Below are 27,476 nucleotides of genomic sequence, written 5' to 3' on the forward strand. Positions count from 1 at the left end.
AGGGAAGAATGGCGAGAAATCAAGAGAAAAGGCTTTGTGGGTCTGGCAGAGTAAAAACTGAAATGTGGAAGATAGCAAAGGGATTAGAAATTGAGAAAATAGAACCATGTTTACTTCAGCAAGCAGAGAAACACAAATAATGTAAATAATCACATCTGTGTTGCTGCAAGGATTAAAAAAAAAGCCTAAACAGCTCTTCTTTTTGTGCCACCCTTCTTCCTATACTTCTAACAAGCTTGCACTGAAAGGCATCTACCTCAAATAAACAAAGGCATCTGCAATTCTGAACATTCAAACGCCTACAATTGTTGTGCACAAACGAGAGGTAAAAAGACATCTTACCCTGCCAACCAGGTTTGCAGACAGGCTTGACGTCAATTCGCACAGGGACGCTGTGCAAGGCTCTCTTCTGGCCACAATCCCAAGCCGTCACATGTATCTCGTATTGCTGCTCTCGGTCATGGATCAACTTCTCTGTGTTTCGGATGTTACCTGGTCACAGAAAGGTCACCAGCAAATTCATTACGAAATAAAACACACAAAATAGACAGCAGGTGAATGATGCATTAGAAAACAGAACCTTGAATGATGCGCAGGAAATACAAATGAGTATTTTACAGATTGAGGATGCTGCATGTAAAAAAATGATTATTTGTAGCACTTTGTAAATCTGAACAGAAGAAAATTATCAGGCTGTGAAGGTTTGGTTACTTTTTGTGATCTTAAGACCCATTGTCAGTCAGTTGGAACTCGTTACGTCCACATATAATTTATAATATAACATAGTAGTAATAACATAATATAAGTACATATACAGTTGGGCAAAAAAAATATTTAGTCAACCACCAATTTTGCAAGTTCTCCCACTTACAAGATGAGAGTGGCTGTAATTTTCATCATAGGTTCACTTCAACTATGAGAGACAAAATTAAAAAAAAAAAAGAATCCAGAAAATCACATTGTCTGATTTTCAAAGAATTTATTTGCAAATTTTGGTGAAAATAAGTATTTGGTCAATCATGGCCTCAATCTGGGGCTCCACGCAGGATCTCACCCCGTGGGGTCAAAATGATCACAAGAACGGTGAACAAAAATCCCAGAACCACACGGGGGGAGCTAGTGAATGACCTGCAGAGAGCTGGGACCAAAGTAACAAAGACTACCATTCGTAACACACTACGTCGCCAGGGACTCAAATCCTAGAGTGCCAGATGTGTCCCTCTGCTTAAGCCAGTACATGACCAGGCCCGCCTGAAGTTTGCTAGAGAGCATTTGGATGATCCAGAATAGGATTGGGAGAGTGTCTTATGGAATGTCAAACTTCAGATTTAATTTGAAGCATACTATGCTATGAAATAGTATTCCTATTATAATTTATGGCACCAATGTGTAATTATTTTGTCCTAAAATTATATCCATTTTGGATACATTGTTGCAATGAGAAGAGCATTGCTTGAAATATCTCTTCCACCTTGGTTTACTATAATATTGGTGGACCTGGTGACTCGACAGCAGGCTACTCCCATGTTGTTTTGTGAGTTTTGGGTGCGTGGTGCATGCTTCATTCCTCTTGCTCACAGAAATGTTTGAACGACAATGCATATTTAAATAGACAGTTTTAGAGTATCACATATGACCTCTAAAGAAGCCTCAAAACTTCTGCAAAAGCAAGAATCCCCAATGCAGATCAATACCCAGAAAAAAAAAGTGTTATGTTATATTTTGGAAAAATGAACAAAAATGAAAAATTCCTACTCTACCCTAGTTTAATGGTAAAGCCAAAAGCTAAACATACAACTGAAACACTGATAAAATCACCCCAAAAAAAAAAAATTACTGGAGATCTTTGAAAGGAGGGACTATACCGTAGGGTCCATACAATGACCCAACCCCCTACAACTGGACTAGATCACATATATTCAGCAAGATGGAGGATGTCTGCCAACCTCTTTCAATTACAACACGAACTAATCCATGTCAATAGTCTGTGCTTGTTGTGAGTACAAGAAAGGGTGGCCATCCAGTAAATTACTACTTCTTTTTCTCTCGCTCCCTCGCTCTCACAACACACACACACACACACACACACACACATAGTCTGCAAAGGAAGTCTTGTTTGTGAAATTGAGGAGGTGTTTGAAACATTCACCTGACCTGTAGTTAATGTCAGCAGCAACCCATCTTCAATTAACAAAGTTCTGATGGCGCACTGCTTCCTGCTCCTCAGACGTTAAATGGATAGACTAGAATTTCCTTGAAGCTATCCAGAAATCATTCTCCATAGCCTCACCAAACTCCTCCTACACCATAGTTTTGGCTTGAATGTTTGTCATGGAAAATCGGTGAGGAGCACAGAAGTCCAAAAACAGAATATGATCATTGGGACATATACTGTATTTTCCGGACTATAAGGCTCACCGGACTATAAGGCGCACCTTCAATGAATGGCCCATTTTAAAACGTTATCCTTATATAAGGCGCACCAGACTATAAGGCATATTAATGCATCATGTCAGATTTTTAATCCAAATCAAATTATTCTCCATTGTATCTTTTTTATTTTCAACTTCAGACACAACAAATTACTTTATAATCACAAAAATAATGATCCATAGCCTTTTTGATTCATGATTCGTAGTCTGCAGCGGGCCACTTATGATTGATTTCATGACACAATGCTTTGGGCCAGTATAAATTTTGGAATTTGGTCCATATATAAGGTGCACCAGACTATAAGGAGCACTGTCGGCTTTTGAGAAAATTGTAGGTTTTTAGGTGCGCCTTATAGTCCGGAAAATACGGTATACATAACTCAACCATCAACCACCACGGAGAAGAAGCGTAGTGACTGCAGCGCATATTCTAAAATGTGAAGTCTTCTCGTTGATATGATGAGCCACTCTAAGGGGTGGTAACAACGGAAATATATTCCAATCACCTTCTGCATTTTCAGCCTTTGGCCTTTTGCAAACTGTTCCTATCCACTCTTTTCTTCATGGATTTGTGAAACAAATGATCGGGTGTGTCATGTCACGCACTAGTAGAATCAATTCTTTGTTTTGCTTTGAACCGTATAGAGAGAAGGAAAAGAAAAGACTACAGGGCATTTTTCAGACCTATTTGTATTCATCCCCTGCTAAAGGTCAGTCTTGATTTCTTTGGCACTCACTGCTACGACACTGCCTCCGCCCTCCATCCTCTTTCCTTTTTCACTGAAGTGCTTTTGAGTTCAAGAGCTTTTAGAGGCTTTCCTAAGCAGTCAGTGGCTGAACAAGGCCCCCTAAAATGGAGAAAAAAGAGCCTCCTCCTGCATCATTAACAGCTCAATATGAGCCGTGACTCAAACCTTCACACATTTTATTACACCACCACAACAAAGATAACAACACTTGATAACTTTCAATAAAGACTGTAAATACACAAATATAAGTACTACACTAAGAAGGTTATTTTCCAAGAAGAGTTTCTTTGTGCTTAGCAATTTATTGGCAGTTAAACTCTAATGTTCTTTATGTTAAATCACCAGTAAATATAAATTCTCTGTAGGTATATTTTCTGTAGAATGACATTTTGATTACTGTAAACAAAATCAAAACACAATAAGTATTTATTTACTGGCTTTTTTTTGGCTATATTAAATATTTTAAGTGTCATAAAGGATCATATGAATATTATTTTAATACTTTATGCTCCCATTTTTCATAAGCTGATGTGAAATGTCTGAGACTTTTTCAATGTACGCAAAAGGACTATTTTTTCCTATCAAATATTGTTAATAAATCTGTCTTTTCAGTAAATACCAAGTGAACTTTAAAGTTACGAAACAACAGATGTGATATTATTCTGATGACGACTTACCATTGCGGTCTATAGCGAAGGGTGTGTTAGTTGTAGTAATCTGGTAGTTACAAATTTGGCTGTATTGAGGTGAACAATCTTGATCTGTGGCTTCCACTTGTAGGATGCTGTCATAAATCTTGCCTTCTGTCACTGCAGCTTGATACTCGGGCTGCCGGAACACTGGAGCAAATTCATTGACGTCGTTGACTTGAATATGGACCACCGCCCTGCAAACAACAGATGAAGGAAATGGATTTTAACTTAACTGCTTAGATGAGTTGTTCACAAAGAATGCAATGCGCCCCTATTATAGTGCCCGGCGGAAGTGTGGCTTGGTTGAACTGGGTGAAGTTTTCTTTCTTTTTGTATTTTCTTCGACATGTGCAGATAGAAATGGATGTTTGCACCATCACAGCTTGTTTGCCGACTAATAGAAGAGGAAAATTGGTGTACAGAGAAAAAGAAATGCCCTTGGTCCACCAAAATACTAAGAACTTTTTTTATGCAGAGTACACATCCTATCTATGAAAATAGAACCCTATATTTAGAAAAAAAAGCTTCTTTTTTTTGTCACTACTGGTGGATTGTACAAGACTTTTTGCTATCAGTAAAAATAAAACGGTAGTACTGAGCTATGGTGAAAGTAAAAAAAATATATTTTTACTTTGACCATAGCTCAGTGCTACCGTTTCATTTTTACTGATAGCAAAACATCTTGAATCTTAAATCTTGGATTAGTGCCTAAAGCAGCAGAAACAGAAGACAAAAAGATTAATACAGAGCAATATTCACTCAAATCCTTAGTTGTGCTGTCACCGTCTTTGGCATTGGACTTTAATAAATGTGCCAAATAATGGAAGCTTGGGCACCAAGTGCTTTTATAAGAACAATGTATATGAAAATGTGTGATTGTTAACTGCGAACCAGCAAAATGAAAAAAAAAAAAAACTTTTGTAGAGCTTTTATCTTTTTGAGCCAGACCTAGCAGAAAACATCCATCCATCCATTTTCTGAACCGCTTAGTCCCCACGGGGGTCGCGGGCGTGCTGGAGCCTATCCCAGCCGTCATCGGGCAGTAGGCGGGGGACACCCTGAACTGGTTGCCAGCCAATCGCAGGGCACACAGAGACAGACAACCAATCGCACTCACACTCACACCTAGGGACAATTTGGAGTGATCAATCGGCCTACCAAGCATGTTTTTGGAATGTGGGAGGAAACCGGAGTGCCCGGAGAAAACCCACGCGGGCCCGGGGAGAACATGCAAACTCCACACAGGGAGGGCCGGAGGTGGAATCGAACCCGCACCCTCCTAACTGTGAGGCGGACATGCTACCCAGTGCGCCACCGAGCCGCCCCCTAGCAGAAAACAAGATTAAAAAATTCATTTTTGAACTTGTTAACATCAACTTTGCAAGCCAAGAGCAAGAATGATGTACTTGGAGGCTGAGGATGATACATATTTCAAGTAACAAAGAGCTGCAATGACTATGTGCTTTATGGAATTGTCATGGAGGCAGCGCAAGTAAATTAACTGTTATAATAAGTCATAAATATCTCAACAAACATGAGCAACTATAATCCAGGCCAGCAAAGGATAACGCGGTTGAAAGGCTGAGCATTGTTTTCATTCTGCTGTATACACATGCACGACACATCATCAGTTGCCTGTGAATGATAATTTTATTTAATAAATAAAAAAAAGTTGCAATAAAAATACTCAAGTAGGTCATTCAATATTTAATTAGACTACTTGATGACATCCCTGGTTAAACATTTTCTGATTCACATCTATTTGATTGATATCACATTAGTGTGTACGAGAATTGTTACTAGAAATTCGTTTTACTCTTACGCTAAAGCCAGCACACGAATATATATGATATACATATAAAGCAATGCTGACTATACAGTATGATAGTTATAGGAACTGGCAGGTTGTGGGCGCATTGTATAAAGACTAGCAATTTTATTCTATCTTTTGACAGATGGAATAAAAGATTTGATAGTTTGTGCTTGAAGTTGTAATGTCAATGATGTCAGTGTCAAAGTCAAGCTTTGTGTTGCACTCTTGTGTACCAAAAAATGAGCAACATAATTGACATTATATGTGATGCATTGTTTGGAATATGTGCATGAAGCATTCTGAAGTTATCCTTGCTTCAGCTCCAATAAGGTTGGCAGTGCAATCTACAGGATGCAAATCCAAAGCCCTCTGCCACACCTCCCACCTTTAGTATTTCAGCTCCCTAAACAAATGTTGTTCTTGTTCAATTCACTTCGACCTGATGTCTACATATTTGTTTGTTTTGACATACTGTATTTACAGTTCCAGTTAACTCAGGTTGTCTTAGGCTTGAGCACACAACTCATTTTCTTATGCAGGAAACATGGTGCAATGAAGAAGAATGTTTAAATTGAGGTTTAAGCATAGGTCTTGAGAAATTTTGTTTTTGTTTCGGTCCAATAGCCCAAATCCTCCCTGAAAAATTCTGTTCTCTGGTACCTCCTTTTCCAATCTACAGCTCAGTGTGTGTTATTCTTTCACTCATGAAAACATCTTAGTAAACGTCCTCCTAGAAAAAAAAATCTTACAGCGATAAGAACTTTTTTTTTTTCGCATTTACATATGTCTTCCCCACATCGTTGAACATTTTCAAACATCTGCTGATATATTGCAATATGCAATTGCATTTTGAATGTGACAATGAAACTGATGTCACTTTGTGTGTCTAATGAGAAGAAGCGCAACAACACAGATGGCTCACTTCCGTATTCATAATTAAAACACAAAGACCAAATCTTGATATTACATTGCGTTGCTTGACAATAAACATGCTTATGCATGAGGTATTTTATTGTTGACAAATAGTTTTCACTTAAACTAACAAGTTTTGACAGAATGAGGTTCCATTTCAATTATTGTCAGAGATTATATAACGATAATTAAGTTCCCAGTAGTTTTGCAGAAGTGGAGCTTCCCAGTCTTACAAATTTATCATGATGGCTTATGTTAAAATATCACTGCTTTTGGATTCAGCAATTTAACAAAGTACCCTAAAAGAGGCATAAAAGGGAGTTACATAACAGACGAGGAACATAATGAACCAAAATGTAACGATATATATTATACAAAGACAGACAGGATATTAAAAATTGCAGTTATTCCAATTTTAGGTTAATAAAGGCTGTGGTGTAAGGATTGTGAGTCAAATAAACTCTGTATTAAATACAGTGGCATCTGGTGGGGCACGGATTCAAATACAAAGTAATTCTCTAATATTGGTGACACCTCCTTTATGAAATGATGTACGACATAAGTGATGTAGTCGTACTCTGTCAATGTTTTTCATATTTCTGACAACGTCTTTAGTGCGTGCATTTCTACCACTGCTGTTTTGCAGTTGACTACAATATTTTTAAAATAATGATAGTCTGAAAGTGATTGGCTCGGAACCAATCCAGGGTGTTCCCTGCATACCGGCCAAAATCAGCTAGGATAGGCTCCAGCATACTTGTGACCCTCGTGAGGATAAGCAGTTCAGAAAATGGATGGATGAATGAATGGATACTGAAAGTACCTGGGAGTGTACATGCATGACTCCATAATTGCCCTTCAGATAATTGCTAGGTGGGCTAATTAGCCTCTCTGGCAGATGGATTGGCCAGCAAGTCACCAATGATGATGATTGCCATATCGAATTTATTTGGGATAAGACTGTCTCCTGCACATTTGCTGACAAGAACTAACCCAGTTCTATCCCGTTATGGCGGGGTGGTGTCCAAACCCGGTTCTTGAGCGCAGCTGTTCTGCATGTTTTGCATGTCTCCCTGCTGCAACACTCCTTGTTCAAATGATCAGGGTCATTATTAGGCTTCTTAAGAGTTCGCTGTTGAGCTGGTAGTTTGTGTCAGGTGTGTTAGTGGATGGAGACATCTTAAATATGGAGGACAGCAGCCCTCAAGAAACAAACTTATGGGTTCTTGAGAATCCTGTGTTAGTGGGGGGGCGTGTGGTACACACAAGCGATCAAATTTGATCATTGCGTTTAAGAGGGGAAATGCTACAAATATTTTTGTCAGCCACACCATGAGATAAATGTATATAGACCACACGAGAAGGAGGAAGAAGTCCTTTGTTATCACGGAGGTGGTCATATTAAATATTAATGTATTGGCAACTATGGCAGAGACAGCGATGGAGGACAGACTCAGACAGCTGTATCCAGCCACAAAGAAGAACAAAGGGAAGGAGAAGTAGAGCAGCAGACAGGTGGCAAGTAGCGCAAGAAAGAAGATTGAGGGAAATTTCAAATCATAATGTGGTCCTCAGCCCACTTGTCCGTCAAAGTGGATATTACTTCATTTCTGTTGTCCACCTTTTGAGCAAAGTGAACATTTGCCAGAGAAGACAACAATAGACAGCAGCATAAGAACACTCCACAGATTGACGTCAAAGATTCTCAAACTTTCTCACAAAGCTGTCTGCATAAAAAAAAAAATCTTTCATTCAAACGGAATTTTCTCACATTTCGCACGCACGCACGCACGCACACACACACACACACACACACACACACACACACACACACACACACACGCACAAACTACTCTCTGTATTTTTTCAAATTGATTGAGGAAACGTGTTTAATATTTTAGTGCCCAAGATGTGAAAATATGAAGCCTTGGAACGTCACACCATTGCAAAGGACTAAATACTCAAACAGTAATTTTAAAACTTTTAGAAAGTAGTGTCTCTTCTTTTCCCTTTCACTCATTTCTTTCTTTCTTATATTTTGTCCAAGTTGGAGGAATCTGAAAGCAAGTTTTAAACAATTTTGAAACCTTTTTTTTAAATCGTAATGGGTGTAGATTTTGTTTTCCCATTTATATTGTGAGTGCTTTTGTGAATTAATTCGTGCAGAAAAAGCCCAAAGGTCATCAAAGTGACATTTCATTTACTGGAACACTGATCACTGTGTGTTCATACAATTTGCTATTAGCACATAAAAAAAAGTTGGATATGGCGCAACCTGTGTATTCTCTGGCCTTGATTGTTCTGCATCAGAATAATCTGAACATGTGTTCAAGATTTTTGAAATGTGTGCACAAATCTGACCTAATAAGGAAATGCAGTATATTCAATATAGAAATCATTAGATTATATTTTCTTTGCCTATTCATCATCTATACTGCTTATTGTTTTCAGGGTCACAGTGTGCCTGGTCTGATTGCAAGTCTCACAACGCATACTACAGTGTACAAATGACACTCACATTCACTCCAGGAAATAAACCCCTACGGCCAACATGAGTCACTTTAGCGAATTACTTTAATCCCGACCATACATTAAAAATGTAATAAAATAAACAATGATAGTTATACCAGAGTGTAGCCTCAATGTTCCTTTTGTACCGTAATCTATTAAATGCTGAGTGTGTGCTAGTCTAAAAATCTACGTAAAACTCGAGGCAGAGATAAATTCTGGCTGTTAAAATGAACTCCATGTAAACAATACATACTCTACTCTTTTACTTACTTGTGGGACTTTTTCCCCTCTGTGCCCCCTGGGCCTGAACCACAGTCATGAGCCTGAACGATGAAGGTGTATTCCTTCTGCCGTTCGCAGTCCACCAGGGAACGAGCCCTCAGTTGGCCCTCCCCGGATGTACCGTTCAGCACCACTGCCTTGAATGGAGCCTCCAACCCATGGATGTTGAACGCACAGATCTCCCCTGGGGACAAGAGAGAATATCACCATCAGATGAAAAATGAATGTGAAAAGGTGACTGTGATGTATTAAAGGACATGTACCCCCCATGATGAGTACTATCCTATAAAGCACCTAATGCCCCATTGAAAACATTCATTCACTCATCTTCTGAACTGCTGTACTGTTCATATCCTGAATGTATGTTTTAATGCTGAGTATCACGAATCATACAAATTCCCACAACAGTGTACTCAAACAAGCCTGTCAAAGTATGTCAGCACCGTGTATCCTTGATTGTGAGATTACAATGAATTTGAGGATTAGTGATTATCATAATCATCTGGAAGATATATGAACAAGATAATGTCTTTGTAAGACCCTAATCAGATCCGATATATAGTGACAATGGGCCCCTTGTGATGTAATTGTAGCTGAAGAGGAGCAGAGAAGGAGGGGTCAAGATGAGCAACACTGATTGTACAATCCTCCCTTATGACTCACATGGACACACAAAAATTTGAAGGGCAGTCAGTTATCCCTGCCTCACGTATCACTTGACTCCACACCCCGATAAGTGCACAGCTACCCATTGAGAGGCAGGGGAAAGGGTGGGCGTTTTATAGTGTTGGCCGAAGCCGCCTGAGCTGAAGAACAGATGTTGGCACTTGGCAAAGACAGAAGAGCTTTCAAACGCTAATGACTTTGTCGAAACTATTATCTAAATATGTCTGCCTGTCACATTGGGTTTTGAAACAGCACATTTATGGAGGAAATGTGTCTTTTTGAAGCTTGGCCATGCAAAACTAATGGACGCATATTAATGGCTATGGATTTTGCTCTGCTATTTATTCAATAGTTTGGCAGCAATTTCGTAATTTGTGTTATCACCGACCCACCAAGAAAACTTTGCTAATAACTCAGTTGACTTTTCCGTTGAAATGTCCTCTATCTGTCTCATTCTTTGATGTGCTAATTCGATGTCTGTGTGGCGTCAAGTCTACCCTTTGGGCATCATTATTTTCATTTAATCACGTCGAAGTGAATGCCTGTTTATTACTTATTGGCAATGTGTGCTCAGGAACTAAGCTCGAGTTTTGTCGATGTCATGTGGTGCTCAACACCTCATGGGAATCTGGCACCCGTCCACACTAGAGTGTCTGTGAGGACACTGAGCTCATTATCAGCGAAGGCAGCAGTGCTTTGCTGGCGATGAGGTTTGCAGAGTTGCAAGACTGTGACAAAGTATTCGGGGCCACTGCACCTCCAGGCCCCAAGTTATTATCAAACCTGACAGACCATTGACGATGAGCTGCAAGCGTCGATATATACGCGCATATGTTCGTAAGCTGCTTTTCTTTCCTGAAATGTCACTCTTGCAAATAAGTGCATAGATTACACAGCCATTGGAGCTGTTAACTGGCCCTCTTAATGTTAGGAAAGGGAAAGAAAAACAAAATCAGGGATTGGAAAGGAGGAGATGGAGGAGGATGTAAAATGGCCATTGCCTCAAGCCAGATATGATCTCTCTCCGTATTTTGGAAAGTGACCAAAGCCGAGACATAGATACACACTCAAAATGTGCCAGTTTGGCAGCTTAAATCAGAGTTGTTATTCCTTTCATCCTCCTACCACTGGAATACGTCACATCAGCTCGAACAGAAGAGAAAATCTGATTACTGTCAGCAAATATATTATGCACCACTTGGCTCTCCCTATCATAATATTCAGACCTGCCGTTTTAAGCAAATCAGTCTAATTTGTAGAGGCGTTAGTGTAAGTGATTTTCACACTTGTCATGACTTCAGTATTTCTTATTTGGATTCAGCAAGCAGTTATTAACTCAGCTATTAGTCAAGCATAGAAGTCACCATCTCCTTATCTCATTTGGTCACAAGCACACTTGGATCCATGGATGTGCAATCAATCGACAGAGATGTCAGTCGTCTCTGCTGCGGCACGGAGACAGATTGTCAAGCCTTGAACTCTGCAATGTGAAAAAATTGTAAATGCTTTGATTATGCTTGTCAAATTAGGCGCCCTCCAAGCCTTCAGAGTAGCTGTCCATCCTGGAGATAAAATTAAAACTTATTAAACCAGCACACTTTGATTTTGAATGTGACGTGTGGTATGTTTATGTACGTGTGCATATGCAGCAAGTGTGGTAAAAGATTTATCCTTTAATTAAAGACACATAGTTACTTAATACTTAATGTGTGTGTGTGCGTGTGTGCGTGCGTGTGTGTGTGTGTGTGTGTAGTGGAGGAGCATTAACCATGCTTTCTGACCCTACTGTCACCTTCCTTTCCTCATCATTAAAAGGCTGTTCCCACACATTTCAATTTTCTAATGATGTGTGTATATGGCAAGAAACTACAGCATCATGAGTGATAGGGAAGGAGTGCCATTGTCAGTCAAATCACAGATAAGGAAAATCACTAAGGGTGCTATTTTGAATTAATATTTTTGTTCATAAATGTATTTAGTTGAAATCTGAGCCTATTTATTTGAACGCAATGGTGAAATATTCACAGGACGACATAACGCTGGTGTTGCACGAAATGCTTTACGTCCAAATTCACGTCTTTTTCAGAAGACATCCAAAAAAGCGTGTTTGTGCAACCATTATCATTGCATTGTCAAAGAGTGCAAGTCATTTTTAATGCTTCACATTGGTCAAAAATTGGAAAAAAGAAAGAAAAAACCTCTCACATGTCGATTGACCAATATTATAGATGTTGAAAAAAATATTAAATTTACCACAATGTAACATAGAAGGGGCACTGACAATTTACAGTATTTGTAAATACATAATTTTCTGACGAATTAAGTGAAATTGAATAATTTTTTGTGTCACCTCTGATGATCTCACACGGCACACTAGTGTTTCATATTTGTCATTAGTCTTATGGTCATAACAACCAGGGTTCTTACCATTTTGAATTACTACTGTAGGAAAAAATGAAACAAGCCAAATCAATCACACATAATCACAGACACACATTAATGGTTGGATTTTTCAATTCTGTTAATGGGAATGGCCTTAGGGAATGGCTTGTGTCCCGGTGTGAGCAAGGCCAGCAAGAGTTCATTGTGTTCAGATATCCCAATGAGAGTTTATGACCCCCAATAATGCCTGCAAGGATGTTCTTCGCTCAGTTAAGCTTCACAAAGAAACAAAGTCTTTTACCTCACTAAGGCTGCCTTTGACCTGGGACAAGCTTAATTAGATCCAAGGCCAAAATGAGAAAAAAACTGAATGAGCAATCACACAATAGGAAAATGGATTGAGTCAAGCACCCAATTAAAGGAATAACACACCTCGTTGAAATGATCAGGCTTGTTTTTAAGCTTCTTCAGAGCTTGCTGATGAGCTGACACAAACAACAAAATGGTTTCATTGTTAATAAACAGGACTTTACTGTCCAACGTCTCCCCTCATTCTCATTACAATGTACTGTTTTCAAAACATTGTTTCGTATAGTCAGGCAGCAAGCCTCAATGTAAATTATATAGTTACCCCTGCTGCAGAGCCTCATTAGACACCAAATAGTTGTAAGTGGTGCTAAATACATTTCACACAAGTTGACAAACACATAACAACCACAAGTTAATTATAATTTATGCACATTTTCCCTTGATTAGTGGCATGGTAGGATGCAATCATTTTCTTATTCAAATAACAGCATCACAATGCATTTGAGTCAATTATTATTTCTCTACCAATTATTTATGATGATACTATGACATTTGTTTTTGTTGTAAGATGAAAGATCGGATTTTAAAAAACAAGACCCGACCATTTATAAAAAATTAACACAGCAAGAGACATTGCCAATATTCACAGTTTAATTACTGTTATGAATATTGAATACTACTCGACCTTCTGTCTGAAAAGGGAGCTCTCTTTGTGCGTAAAATCACATTGGGTTCACTGACTTGGATTTGATCCAAAACTTGTCCTTCAGCCCAAGTATGTAATAAAACTAATTTTAAAACTGATCATGTTCCACTGTGAAACCTGGTGTGATGTTTGACAATTGAAACTTCTGTTTCCACAAACTAGTTATATTTGTTGCTTGTAGATTATAGTTGCCCCCCAAACACACGCACGCACGCATGCACGCACGCACACACACACACAGACACGCACAATCTGCAAAGGAAGGCTTGTTGGTGAAATTGAGGAGTTTGAAATATTCACTTGACCGATTTGATTTTCCTACGAAAGTTAACACACTCATTACAGCACACATACTAACAAATCGTCTACTGTTTCTACCACTTTCTCTTTGTAGCCTTCAACACAATTTCCACCATCCCGCCATGCATTCCCTGTACCACTCATCAGCAGCATCATTTTTTCATGCAAGATGTGCAATGCCGTTCTATCCATGTTTCTACGAATGAGAGTCCTTGTCCTGTCTGTATTCCAAATTGTTTTGTGACTCTGGCCTTGTATGCACATGCTAGGATGAGGCATAGGCAGCCCTGAGATGGCAACCTTGGATCATCTGTATCATTTCATGTTTACATTTGGCGCATCTCTGCTTTCTTTGCGTTGGTTTCCACACTGTAACAGTAGACATAAACAGTAACAGGCCTCTGCAAACACAGTTTTTCTTTGCTCAGGCAGCTCACTGACGGCAACTGCCACAAGGTGAGATGTATGTAGTGTGAGTAGATTTCTGGGGATCACTTTGGAGTGTGTAAACAGCATGTGTGAACTGACACATGCACACATTTTCTTGGCTCGAGTAGATACTGAAGGGCGAGATATCCTAATTGGCTGGTGTGATCATGTCCTCAGAGGAAAATGATTGAAAATGACAAGAGTGACATCTGCTCAGCCTTGCCCATATTAAAATCCCCATGATTATATTATCGTTGGTGTCCCATCCTCTGTACATAACAATAGCTGCTATATGCAGCTGCATTTCTCAGGAGCTTCTCTCGAAGGGAGGAGGAGTAGGCATCAAAAGAATCCAACAAGTATGGATCTTCCATGCAGCTAGTTTCTGTCATTTGCTTTTTTACACACTGTCATTCTATTGAAATCAAAAGACAAACAAATTGCCTAAATGTATGTGAGACCATCCATCCATCTTCTGCCTTTATTGCTTCTCGTCATCGATGTCATGAGGGAGCGGCAACTCATCTGCACATGCATTCAACCATTCACACTCACATTCACTATTAAGAACCTTATATTGTTTTTTGTGTTTTTAATGTGGGAGGAAGCCACAGTCTTCAGAGAAAACCTATGCTTTGTATCTATTTATCCCGTATCCTGAATAATGCCCCTTGATTCTGCATTTTGCCTCAAACCGGAAAGAAAAGATATTCAGAGACAAGACTACAGACTTCTACAATAACAAGAATAACAAAACATGGGAATTAACATTTACATTTTTGCACCTCTTGCATAATAGCACAATTACACCAAAAATATTAATCTGATTTCCAGAAAATAGAACATTGTTATTGTTGCAGATTGAAAGTTTTTTGGGTTCTCTTGCTTCTGAGTGAGGCATGTAGTGTCCATTTTGAACAGTCACTTAAGTTACCGTACAGTAGTCGATTTAATCTACTTTTATTACTTTTATTATGGCATAATTGAATTACAAGATAGAATGAACATTTGGGGAAAGGAACCAGACTACCACATGCATACACTGATGTCTATTTCTCGATTTAAACATGAGGTCATTATATTGGTCTATTCTGGAGACAGTTCCCAGAAAACGAAATCACATTTTCTCTGTGGCTATTCACTATCATACACATGCATGACTTCCTGATGTTGTCTCCACAATTTCTTTCTTTTCCTCTTGACTTCCTCCCTGAAGATACAATCTGCCAGCAGCAGTAGTAGAAATGACACCCGAGGACATTGTTTTCCACAGGCTATCGTGAGCTCATCCATCCCACTGGCTCATTGAGTCACCCGACTTGACAATGGCTTTGAGCTTTTTAACAAGACGATATTACACGTTGTAATTTATACACAGTTAACTACAGTGAGTCAAGTTAAGGAGGAATTTAACCTCACGAGTCCTTCATGTTCAGTGTAAACATGGCTACCACCTGCCACTTAGATCATGGTGCCACAGCAGGTTTATAATGATCCTTGTTGTCGAACTTTGTGCAAGTATCTACCAGGCGTGAAATGTCTGTGCAAGATGAAGAGCTTTAAGTGATTTAAAATGGGAAGTGACAGGCTTTATCCTAGCTGCAGACCAAATACGGAAATAGTGTCGCATCCGACATGTCTTGCATGTTTTTGTTTGCAAGGGAACTGCGTGGGTTTGCTTCAACCAGAAGGTTCTCCTTTTTTTTTGAACATCGATAGTCAATCTGATAGATGATTATGTTATTACTTCGCAGCTAAATGCTTGATTGACCATTCAGCAGCTGTAAACAAGGCAACATGCTTACCAGATGGACGGCATGGCTTGGTGGTAAAATCCTTATCTTCCAACCCGAAGTTTCTACGTTCAATCGTCAACCCTTGTGATCATGTCGGAGAGTCCTCGAGCGACCTTAATTTGACCCCAGTGGACCTGGCACTGCCTTGCAGTAAAGCGGCATCTCACTTGTGTATGAATGTGTACAAGGGTGGATGAATGTGAGTGTGCTTTGAGGACCACTTTGTGTAGATAAAGCGCCATATGGGACATTCTCTGGAAGAATGGTCAAAAGGTCAGACATGAGTGCCACAAAATAAACTAGGTCAAAATAACATAAATCAAGCTATCTTGCTGTGTTCTGTATGATTTAAGATCGAATGTGCCAGCTCCGACCGCACCCTAATATATATAGGAACACGGTGGGAACAAAACTACTGAGCCAGAGTAGACACATTTGTTGAGACCTAGTTTACCTTACGCTTGGTTAAGCGTCTGTTTAGTCAAGTTTTCTGTTCCAATCTGACTCTGTACATTAGCATTATGTCAGAGTATAACCAAGACTCATGTGTGGACCTCGTGTAGCTCCAAACAGCCAAGATGCGATTTGTCATGTTTGTGTAGAAATGGTAATGACTTGCTGTTGTTGTTCCTTCAGGTTAAAGAAAGAATACAAGGTATGCATGATGAGGCAACAATGCAGACAGAAGAGGAGGGCACAGAGCTGTTCCTTCAAAACAGCAGGTAGGCACTATTCATTTACAGAGGAACTAAATGTGAAGCTTGAAGTGTCTCTCAAAGTACTGCTGCTTTTAGGCCTGCTTTGGTTAATTGGGTTATTGAATAAGTAGCAAAATCAACAGATGTTTTAACAAATAGCTCAGTTCAGCTTTGAGTAATCATGTTTATCACTGAAATTATCTTATATGAGCAGCAGAACATGTATGTATATATATTTTTTGCTTTCATTATGAAATGAATAATTGAAAATGCAATCTTGACAAACATTGAGGAATTAGTTATTGGCTGGCAGTTTTAAGTCACTCAGTATTGTTAAAAAAAAAAAAAGGAAATGTCCAACATAAGTAAATAAATTAGTCTTCATGTATTCTTATCAATATTTGATTTAAAATACCCTACTTTAAATGTATCACTTCCTTTAGGAGTATTACACAATGTAATCAATATTGGATCAGTATTATCTTGAATTTTTCTCAGGACTGGATTTGAAAGGAAAAAATCATTAGCTTGTAGATATCAATAAATACAGCAGAATAAGATGTTTTTCCATATATCTGCAAGCTATGAATTCGGTTTAGAGGAATAAACAGACGTTGCAACTGGATACAATTTAATGGCAAGAATAATTTCCAAAAAAGAGAATATACTTTCAGAACCTTTTTGTTTTATGTTCATTTGTATATTTTAGAGTACCGCAGGATCTCAAATTCACACTGAAAATCAATCTAAGGTCTATTGCGCCATGGCACCAGGCTCACTACTGTTGTAACCTGTACAATTCTACCTATACAACTCCCCCTTGACAGTTTGAAAAAGCAAAATCTGCTTTTCTCAAGTGCGTTCATTCTTGATATTGCTGATAAGAGATCAGAACAGATTTAGCAGCAAAAAGAGGAAGAGAACAACTGAAAGAGGGGGTGGAGAGGACTCTTTCATCTCCAATAGAAAACCATGAGGAGGGAGAAAGAAAAGAGCTGGGATTTCACTGCAAGGAGGTTCAGAGTCGGATCCTGTCAAAGATGCTCCCTGGGGAAGTTTGACATGCAACTGAAAGAACACTTTTAGCATTTATGTGTGTGGAGCTACACTCACAAAATTTTCAAGATGTGCAAAGTAAGTTTGAAGCATTAAATGCATCCAATGATGCAGTAGTAGTGAGGCAACTTCAGATTCAAAATATTTATTTGATTCAGCTCCTGTCAGAATTCAGTTTATTTTGCAGTCATTCAACACTAACATAATCCCCAAAGAATACATTCATAAAATGATTGCTTTTATATACTTCCAGAACTTATGGAATGCTCACTAAACTTAAACTCACCTCCAAAGTCAACAGCCAGACCATTTATTTGTACTGCAGAGTGACAAAATTAATTTTGACATTAAAAAATAAAAAATGCAGGCCAGAATGAAGACAGCACAACCTACAGTGTTTACTTGTATAAAATTTCATAAAGAAAAGCACATCCAGGTTTCATCATCAAATTGAAAAGAAAATTTGGCCCTAAATACAGACAAGCTTAAAAATATGAGAATTCTTATGAAGTGATTAGACGCAAGAATAACTTAAGTGATGGGACACCTAGATCAGAAAAAGTATGAATCCTATAAGTTTTACAGTGAAACTCAGTAGAGAAGTAATGTGATGGTTTGGGACTACATTTCTTCCTCTGCGATGGACTCGTTAATCTTCAGTAATGCAACAGATAATGTCAGCTACAAAATTAATTAGTCTGACACTGTAACGAATGGTGCGACAAATCTTATTGGGAGATCCTTCATCACACAGTAAGATAATGACCCAAAAAAACATCGGCAAAAAAACTCACAAAAAAAAGAGTTTATCAGCGGAAATAAATTGAAGATATTAGACTGACCAATTACATCTCCATACTTAGACCCTGTAAATTGTAAAAATTGTTCTTTAACAACTACGGAGGAGATCGTAGGGACAAACCCTAGCAAACAAATCAACTAAAATTTGTATGTTCTGTCTCAAATAACTTTTAATTGGTGTATGACATTCAAATCCCTGGAAAGGTTAGTGTTGTTCTCATGTCTCATATTCATCTTTTGATATCAAACCCATATATGTTCAGGCGGCAGAAATAGAGACTGTTCCAATACTTTTGGAGGAGTGTCGTAAAGCTTCTGAAAATTATCAGTGTTTCTGTTTCTCTACAATCATATCAATCACAACAATTGAATCAATTGTTTTCTTTAAAAAAAAAAAAAAAAGGGAAGAAAAATGTATTGTAAGACGCACAATGGGCCAGAAATGTACTGCAGGCCTTAGTATGGTCACCTGTGCTCGACAATCTTTCCACTCTACAGAAACAGAAATTGTTCCAACACAATATTTGGAAGATTACCCTAACAGTCAATCAACGTTTCTGCAATTAGAGTGGATCTCATTATAAACCATTATTCTGAGGTCTCGTCAAGCCATTCATTCATCAATATAAAATTAAACGGGCGCCACTTAGCATAGATTTGTATCATGAGTTCATTTACACGGGAATCAATTAATTTGCATCCACACCGCAATCAGCTCTCAAGGTTGCATGTGGGAGTCTCTGAAAAGTATTTGAGAGAGTATTAAAAGCCTCACAGGAACACACAAACAGTAAACTTCCACTGACTTTATGCTGAGAATCAATCAATCGCAAAGTAAATGAAATAAACAGTGCAAATCGAACACTATGGGCTCTACATTAGTAGAGCGCAGCGGCACCCGTGTGTAACAATTGCCGAATCCTGATTTCCGTGCTGACACAAGCGTTGATGCACTTTTTGGGAAACCGAGTTCATCACTCTATGCCACGCTGGGCATTTCAGCCTTTCCTTTGACAACCCCCCCGCGTACCTGACATTTTGGTTTGCTGAAAGCAGGCTAACCTTTACGAAAGCTGTAACCATGTCTAAATTTTAGCTCACGTAGTACAACACGATTTTGGTGGATTTTTATCGGGGCACACACTGACACATTCGGAGCTCTACCAACATGTGGTGGATGCTATTGTATTTCATTTATAAATATGATAACTGTCAAACTCGGGAGGCAGCCGGGAGAATGTGGTTAGTGATGGAAAAATCATCTGGGCTCACTGGTGAAGTGGTCATCTCCTAATCCAGAGTTCGCAGGTTCAATCCCTGGCTAGTGTGACCATGTTGGCGTTTTTTTGAGCAAGATACAGAAACCAGTTGCTCCTGATGCTGCATCATCAGTAGGTGAATATGAATTCAATGTGAAGCACTTTGAGGTCCTAAGGTGCAAGTGAAAGATTATTTACCAAGACCACTAATTGTAGCTTGAAGAACAAACAATGGTGTGATAAAATATTTTACGTTATATCGTTCTTGTTACATCAAAACAGACTGATTTGGTAAAGGAAAAGCAACATCAGTTCCCTTCTCCCAGTGCGAAGAACAAGAAGATCGAACCCCTGATTAGAATGTGAATGCGCTAAACATTAGATGCTACCCATGAAAGATGTATCTCGGTAGTTGGATACTAAAAGTTGAATTTCTGGAGTGCCTGCAAGCCCATCAAGTGTGAAATCACACAATCAAGTAAATCATCTGTTTCCACAGAGGGTATTTGTTGTAATGCCTCACACCAGTTTGCAAGAAGCTTGGTGATAAAATGCTCCCTCCACAATTTATGATGCAATTCAATCTCTTCAATTGTGGGGGTGAATATGGTTTCATTAGCCAGTTTTCTGGCAATCAGAGATTAGCATTAAAGAATAGAATAGAACAGTGGTCCCAAAATGATTTTTTTTCTTAGATACCCCTGAACTTTTTTGTCATAACATGACCCCTATGTGTGGTGATAATTCTCCAAAAAGTAGAAGGTAACACAACTGATTATTATAGCATGGGCTACTTTCTAACTCAAATTAAATATAAAAATAAATAATTCTGCCTTGAAAAGAAACAAGTAACCTAAAAAAAAAAAAAATGTTTTAATTGACCACAAATACGGCATTTACCACAAAAAGATGTGCACCTTTCAATACATCCACCTCAACCTGTCATTTGAACTTGAAATATCAGGGACAAAACACTTCACCAGAATAATAATCACACCTAATTTTGAAGTTCTACTCTCCTTTTGTCAGTCATCTTAGCTTCAATGACATACTTGATCTGACAGATACGGCTGTTGTGATTTTGGCTCCGATGAGCAACAGGTTATTGTCTCCAACGCTGACACCTTGTAAGGCACATACCATTTTATTGTCAGTCCTATAAAATGACAGTGTATTAACTTGTCCTATTGAATATATATTTTTATATGAATATCTACATAACCCTAACAATGTGTTTGCAACAATATATCAATAATGTTAATATCACACAACACATTTGGCCCGCAGGCCAGAATTTGGTCCATATATAAGGTGCACTGGACTCTAAGGCTTTTGAGAACATTTGAGGTTTTTAGGTGCGCCTTATAGTCCGGAAAATACGGTACTTCTTAATGGTCTCATTCTGAATAAAGAATGAATCAATGGTACTTGGGCCTTATGAAACAATTTAATCAATATGGTGCTTATTGCTGTCATTGTGAATCCAGATGCTTCCAGGCGTGCCAGCAGCTGGCTGAGCCCCAGGTTGCCTGTCCGTCAGAGTGACCACAATTCACTGCCTGTAAAACAGTGCTGATGGCAAGAACACTTGCAAACATCCATCATGCAGGTGCATAGACTGCACTTATCAGTGACGGGCTTTGCACACACGTTGAGTCATCATTTAGTGGAGGCTATCGATCACATTTCTGTGATTTACGCAAGGAATGGATCAGTGCTGATGAGTCACTTCACATAAAGGGCACTGGTGTGCTAGCTAGTTATTGTTCTGTTTAGTGAGACCCCCAGGCAAGCTGATCACAGTTGTTCTGGAGTACTTTCAAATTTATCAGGAAAACAAGAGGCACAAATACATTATATGTTGACAGTTCCATTAAATCCCTAACCCTCATATAAGTCACTTTGCTCCACATTCTCAGGGCCAATGACCTTAATCACCTTTTTATCAACCACCTTCCTTTTTCCCAAAGGATTGCCCGTGCACTGTTTCCATGTGCATCTCTGATAAATTGAAACCTGAGAATAAAACATTAGGGTTCTTGTTCTTAGGAGTGAGTTATAAAGGTCAAGTGGCACAATGAGGCTGGGGTAATATACAGTATGTCAGCAATTTGTACTTTATTTTCACGTATCCAGACTGTTTTCTGTATTCATGGACCGTTTTAGTGGCCTTGTTATTGATGGAATATATTTGCAACACAAATTGCAGTTGGCATTGTTGGGACTAACTAAATTCAGTTTTGGTTTGTGTCATTTAGCTCCAGCTACTCGTGTCATGGTCAGATCTGCCTTGTCTCATCAGTCTAATTCGCTCTTTGTGCTGGCTCTGACCATTGTCAAATGTCACATTTTCTTTTGCTTGTGCTGCATGTTCCACTTTGTTGGATCACAGTTTTTTTGGTCAAGCCCCCAGTACCTTTCTTTGCCTTTGTCGCAAATACTTTTTTTTTTTTTAACCGATACCCCACACTTGATTTGCCCTTTATGATTCCATGTACTTTGGTCTACATGTCTTTCTCTGCCTGTCAGAGCGTACCAAGACCCAGCGGGGAGCACCCAGTGTCGGCCTGCGGGCCGTCACTCTGCATGGCATCCCCATCAACCTGCTCAGTTCAACCTTCAGCTCCTCTTGGCTTCCCAGTGTGTCTTGTGATAATTTTTCTGTTCATCCCTTCCTCCATACTTTTGTAGACGAAGTCTTCTGACTTGCAGGTTATTACAAAATACAGATTCTGATTCAGTTACATATTTTGATTTCTCCTGTTCTCTCATGTGTGGTTTGTCTTGTCATTGTCCAATAGATAATGGTGAGATTGGCTTTTTCCTGACGTTCTCATCGACATCCATAACAAACCCAGTTGATACAATTTGATTTTCAATTTGATGGAATATGTCATGCTTTTTCAGATAAGCCCGAGATGCCAATCAGTTCAAACGCCATTCACTGGTGTCGCACAAATGTCGAAATTCTTTATTCCTTGCCTTTCCGTGCCTGTTCCTCTGCCTTTTTGCTTGAACACCTGGCAAACACACAAATGTAAGACCATGCAATTCCCCAGTGAAATGTAAGTCTCAAAACAAAACTGATGACTCGAAAGAAAAATGTCTGTCAGAAATGGGAAAATTGAATCTTCCATGTATTGTACCGAGAAGAGTCAGGAGTATTGCTTGCTGCATTTCTTTGGTGCCTAGCGAAGGCAAAATGAGCTATAGGATGAAAGGCTGGCAGCCTGCCCCACTGGAAGGGCTCCATCCTTTAGTGCCCTGATTGATCACGTTACAGTTAATTAAATTTTGGCAAATTGCTCCCTTTCGAGGTTAGGCCGTTAAAGTTTATACCAAAGCCACATATATCACCTTCTATATTTCTTTTATCAGTACTGCTTGTCACTTTTCTTCAGTGCAGAGCAGATGATGATAAACACTCTAACCCTTTATTCCCCTCACTAGTTCGTTTTTACCTCTTTATCCTTCTTTTGGCTTAGCGTCTTATGCTCCCTCTTGGCTTTTCATATCAATGAAGTATGACAGCTTCAATGAAGGAGAGCACAGCACTGAGTGTTTACCATATTTCTTACTCTGCCTGACTGCGCGGAACCGTCAGTATCTCAAAAGGAATCAGGCAAGGGGGAAATGGCAGGGAAGAGCTAGGGGCATAAAAATGACACTGGTGGACAAGAGCAGAAGTTGAACACGATTGTTCATCTGTCAGATAAGCTTCTATGCTGATAAACTGGCGTAATGCTGATGGGCAGGGTTGCACTGCAAGTTTAACATGCATGTGTTAGTCATCACTGCCAATAATGTATGAGCAGCGCATTGTTTTGGATTGGAAATAGTACTTGGGTTGTGGATGAAGGTGAAAAACATTTATGAGCAGAGAGAGTTGGTCACCAACTGTTGTGATTTGTGACTCATGTCATGTCAGACCTGAGGGTAAGTGGAGAGCAGAATAACAAGTCTCTGGATGGATTTACAAAGACAATTAAAGTCTTGTTTCTTACAATAGTGGGAGAGCAGAACATCACTATGGCTCTTTATTTCATATAATGATTTCATTCAGTTTTTTTATTTCTGGTCAATCAGATTTGTATTATTGTTAATAGAGTCGTTTAAGAGTTGCTGCGTTTTGTTATCGGTCAGCAGACGCTTTATTATGTACATATTTGGTTCTTTTTTGTGTACTGGAATAAAGTGTAGTTACACATCATTGCAGTAGGTGGCAGTGGTGTTTTTTCCCCTTCAGATTGATGTCAACAAAGTTATTTTGTTTTAGTTTATTGTTTTTAGTAATTTGACCTCTTGTACATTTTAATATGTGTCTTGGGTTGCTTCACAAGCCTGCCAATTTCCGTGGCAAATGTACCGCAAAAGCACCACGTTAAATCTCTCGCGGGCCAGTTTTGGGTGAGTTATCATAGTGGCGACTTTAAAATAAAAACATTTTTGGCACTCTAGATGTGCATGAAAAGTTTGATGAGTACCAGTGGATGTTTCGGCCTTCAAATGTGGTTCCTTGTGCGCGACGAAAAATGATGTCCTCAGTTACAACAGGGTTCAAGAAGCAGTTGTTGCTCATGGCCCTAATCAAACATCTCTCTGAACGTATATTCTGAATTTTTTTTTTGCAGCTGTATGATTGTGTCTTATAGATTTCAATGACGTGTTCTGTGCATGAAAGGCATTAAGAGACCATCAAATGTGTATATTGTAATTGATGAAAAAAATTATAACAAATTTGATAGGTTCCTTGAAATACTACATTTGCCCACATCGATGGGTTAGTTTTTCTACTTTATAGGTGTATTAATGAATGCTACTCCTGCATATATTCAGAACTCAACAAATTTGATAGGTTCCCTGAAATACTACACTTGCCCACATCTATGAGTTCTTTCTTCTACTTTATACGTGCATTAATGAATGCTCCTCCTGCATATATTCAGACCTCTTTCAGTAAGTCCCAAGTGGGTCTGTCTGTGTTGTCACAGAACTTGGTGAGCCACTTTATTTCGGGCCCTTTGAACTCACTATTTCTCTACATCACTGAGGACGTGATCCCGCTGCGATAACATCAGTGGTGGGTGTACATAGTTTCCTCAAGAGAAATAATGCCTTTACACTGTCGTGTGTCTTTATACTCTTTGCCACAGAGTATAAAGGAGTCATGCTATACATATAGTAGTATTGTGTGCACATTAAATGAAATGTACATACATACACAAATCTAAATGTATGAATGTAGACATATAAATAAATAAATAAATAATTTGATTTTATTTGCTATCTATACATCTAAACATGTCTATATTTATGTGTGTGTCTATGTGCTTGTGTGATAATTAAAGAGACTAAAATTGCATGTGTGCAATAGCATTTTAACTACCGTATTTTCCGGACTATAAGTCGCTCCGGAGTATAAGTCGGACCAGCCATAAAATGCCCCAAAAAGTGAAAAAAACATATATAAGTCGCTCCGGAGTATAAGTCGCACTTTGGGGGGCAATTTATTCGACAAAATCCCACACCAAAAACAGTCATGAACGAGCAACAACAGGCTAAACAATAGCAACAACAGGCTAAACGATAGGTATGCTAACGTGACAAATACAACCAAAGAGCTGAGAACGGGCCTGACGTAACATATAGAGTGATTAAGGACAACTATTACATGAATAACATGTTTATAAAACCATCGGTGTCACTCCAATTCATTAAATAGCAACAACAGGCTAAACGATAGGTATGCTAACGTGACAAACACAAACAAAGAGCTGAGAATGGGCCAAATAATAATAAATAATAATAATAAATATAAGGAGCAAAAATAGAGCAAGTGTACATACAGCAGACAGTGGACTTGGATATGGTGCTTTAAAGTGTTAATTGCTTTATTTGATGTTTTCTCTATTTTTTATGTTTTGAATATGTTCAAGATAAAGATATAAAAGCATGTGAAGTGATCAACTATACTAAAAATAACATGGGAAGTGGTCAACTATACTTGTAAGTAAGTGGACTTAATGCTCAAGTAAAAATTTGTGAAATAAAACATATATAAGTCGCTCCTGAGTATAAGTCGCCCCCCCACCCAAACTATGAAAAAAAGCGCGACTTATAGTCCGGAAATTACGGTATACTCAAACCCCAAATCAAATCAGTATGGACAGACTTGTTGTATCATTGAAGTGAAAGCCTTTACACCCACTTGTCTATACAACAGTATTTGTACTAACTCATGTGAGGCAGCAGAACCAAATGTCAGAATGAGATTTGCTTTGTACAGCCAATAAACTAAATATAGACAAGATAATGACTCTGCATGCCAGGAAGCACAGCATAGAGTAGTATCAGTACCCCTGAGGGGAACTTCTTTATACTGCCTGGTCTTGCTCTCTGCTTCACCTTTGATGTGGCAAGCTCCAGCATAGCAATGAGATACTTTATATTTGCATAACTTAAACAGAGGAAGCTTTAGCTTAATTGTACTTAACGGTGTTGCTGTAGTATAAAACAGGTTTATCCCAAGAATATACACCCATGAATATTTAATATCCACCATGGAAAATGCCATGCAGGGACATTTGAAGAAGTGGTTTAATACGTGGAGATTTCTGAACAGTAAGAAGGGTCAGAAGTGAATGCTTGCAAGTGTGAATAAACGGAAATGAAGAATTAAATACTAAAAGCCTTCATTGGCAAGTATGTATAGCCTGCAGCCAGGGTTCTCACCTGTCGGACCCCACTTCTGATTCTCACTTTCCATCACATAGAGCCAAAAACATACACATGCCTTTGGCAAAGCAGCGGCTAGATAATGAGACCTTACTATAAAAGGCTGAAAGATATTTCACATTAATTCAATGGTTATCCTTCCTGTTGCTCAAATAAACGAGGGATAAGTTCCAAGAATAACCACTAATGCACGGGTCTACTAAACATCCACTATTTGCACAGGGTAGGAACCGAGTCATGCTGTGAATAGCATATTTCTGTAAATAACTGATGCTCCCCTGGAATGCATGTCATATTTATCCGAATGAAGAGTTTATAGCATAAATATAATATCACAACTTATGACCCTCAAAACACTTTCATAGTTAAAACATTTTCAAATATTGCTGTACCATTCAGAATATAATAAATGGCTTACAGCTAAACACTTACATAGGGTACAAATTACTGTCCATGTATGTACACATCAACAGTTCTGTTGATGAGGTTGCTGGTGATGGCAATTATCATAATGACTATAATGATGATAAATTACTGTGGCGGTGCAGGCGGGTGTAAGACAATGAACATTTGAATGCACAGCAGAACGCAGGAATTACTAGTAAACATTTTTGCTGACTTTGAGCGAGATATCAGTTCAGTGCTACAAGAGCTTTGATACTTAGTGTTGCCAGACCATTCGATCAAAAAATGATTGTTGTTGTGGCTTGGTTTGGTTAGTTCTGCTGAGCAAATCCTGTTGTTTTGCTGCTGTGTTTACTCAGTACGCCAACAAGGACATGGGCGCCTCCGTCTTATCTAGCCACTCCTGGTTGTCCTAGTGTTGGATGTCAATCGCAAAACATTTTGGCTGAGTGGAGGTTTGGTTGCAATCAATGGCTGTGCAGACATAAACATTAAATGTTGCAATTAAAGACCTTATATTAAAAGTCTTATATAATGTTGACA

The 27,476-nt window shown here is 38.8% G+C and overlaps 1 protein-coding gene across 1 annotated transcript in view; it reads right to left on the bottom strand.

The window, feature by feature from the left end:
• Positions 1-27,476, bottom strand: part of LOC125972532 (calsyntenin-2) — a 140,584-nt gene that overhangs the window by 46,538 nt on the left and 66,570 nt on the right. Inside the window, exons 3-5 of the mRNA XM_049726282.2 lie at positions 9,380-9,575; positions 3,859-4,067; positions 343-492 (exon numbers count right to left, since the gene is read on the bottom strand). Coding sequence (XP_049582239.1) covers positions 343-492; positions 3,859-4,067; positions 9,380-9,575 — 555 coding nt within the window. The remainder of the gene's footprint in view (positions 1-342; positions 493-3,858; positions 4,068-9,379; positions 9,576-27,476) is intronic.

This window comes from Syngnathus scovelli, chromosome 7, assembly GCF_024217435.2.
Source record: "Syngnathus scovelli strain Florida chromosome 7, RoL_Ssco_1.2, whole genome shotgun sequence".
Taxonomy (NCBI): Eukaryota; Metazoa; Chordata; class Actinopteri; order Syngnathiformes; family Syngnathidae; genus Syngnathus; species Syngnathus scovelli.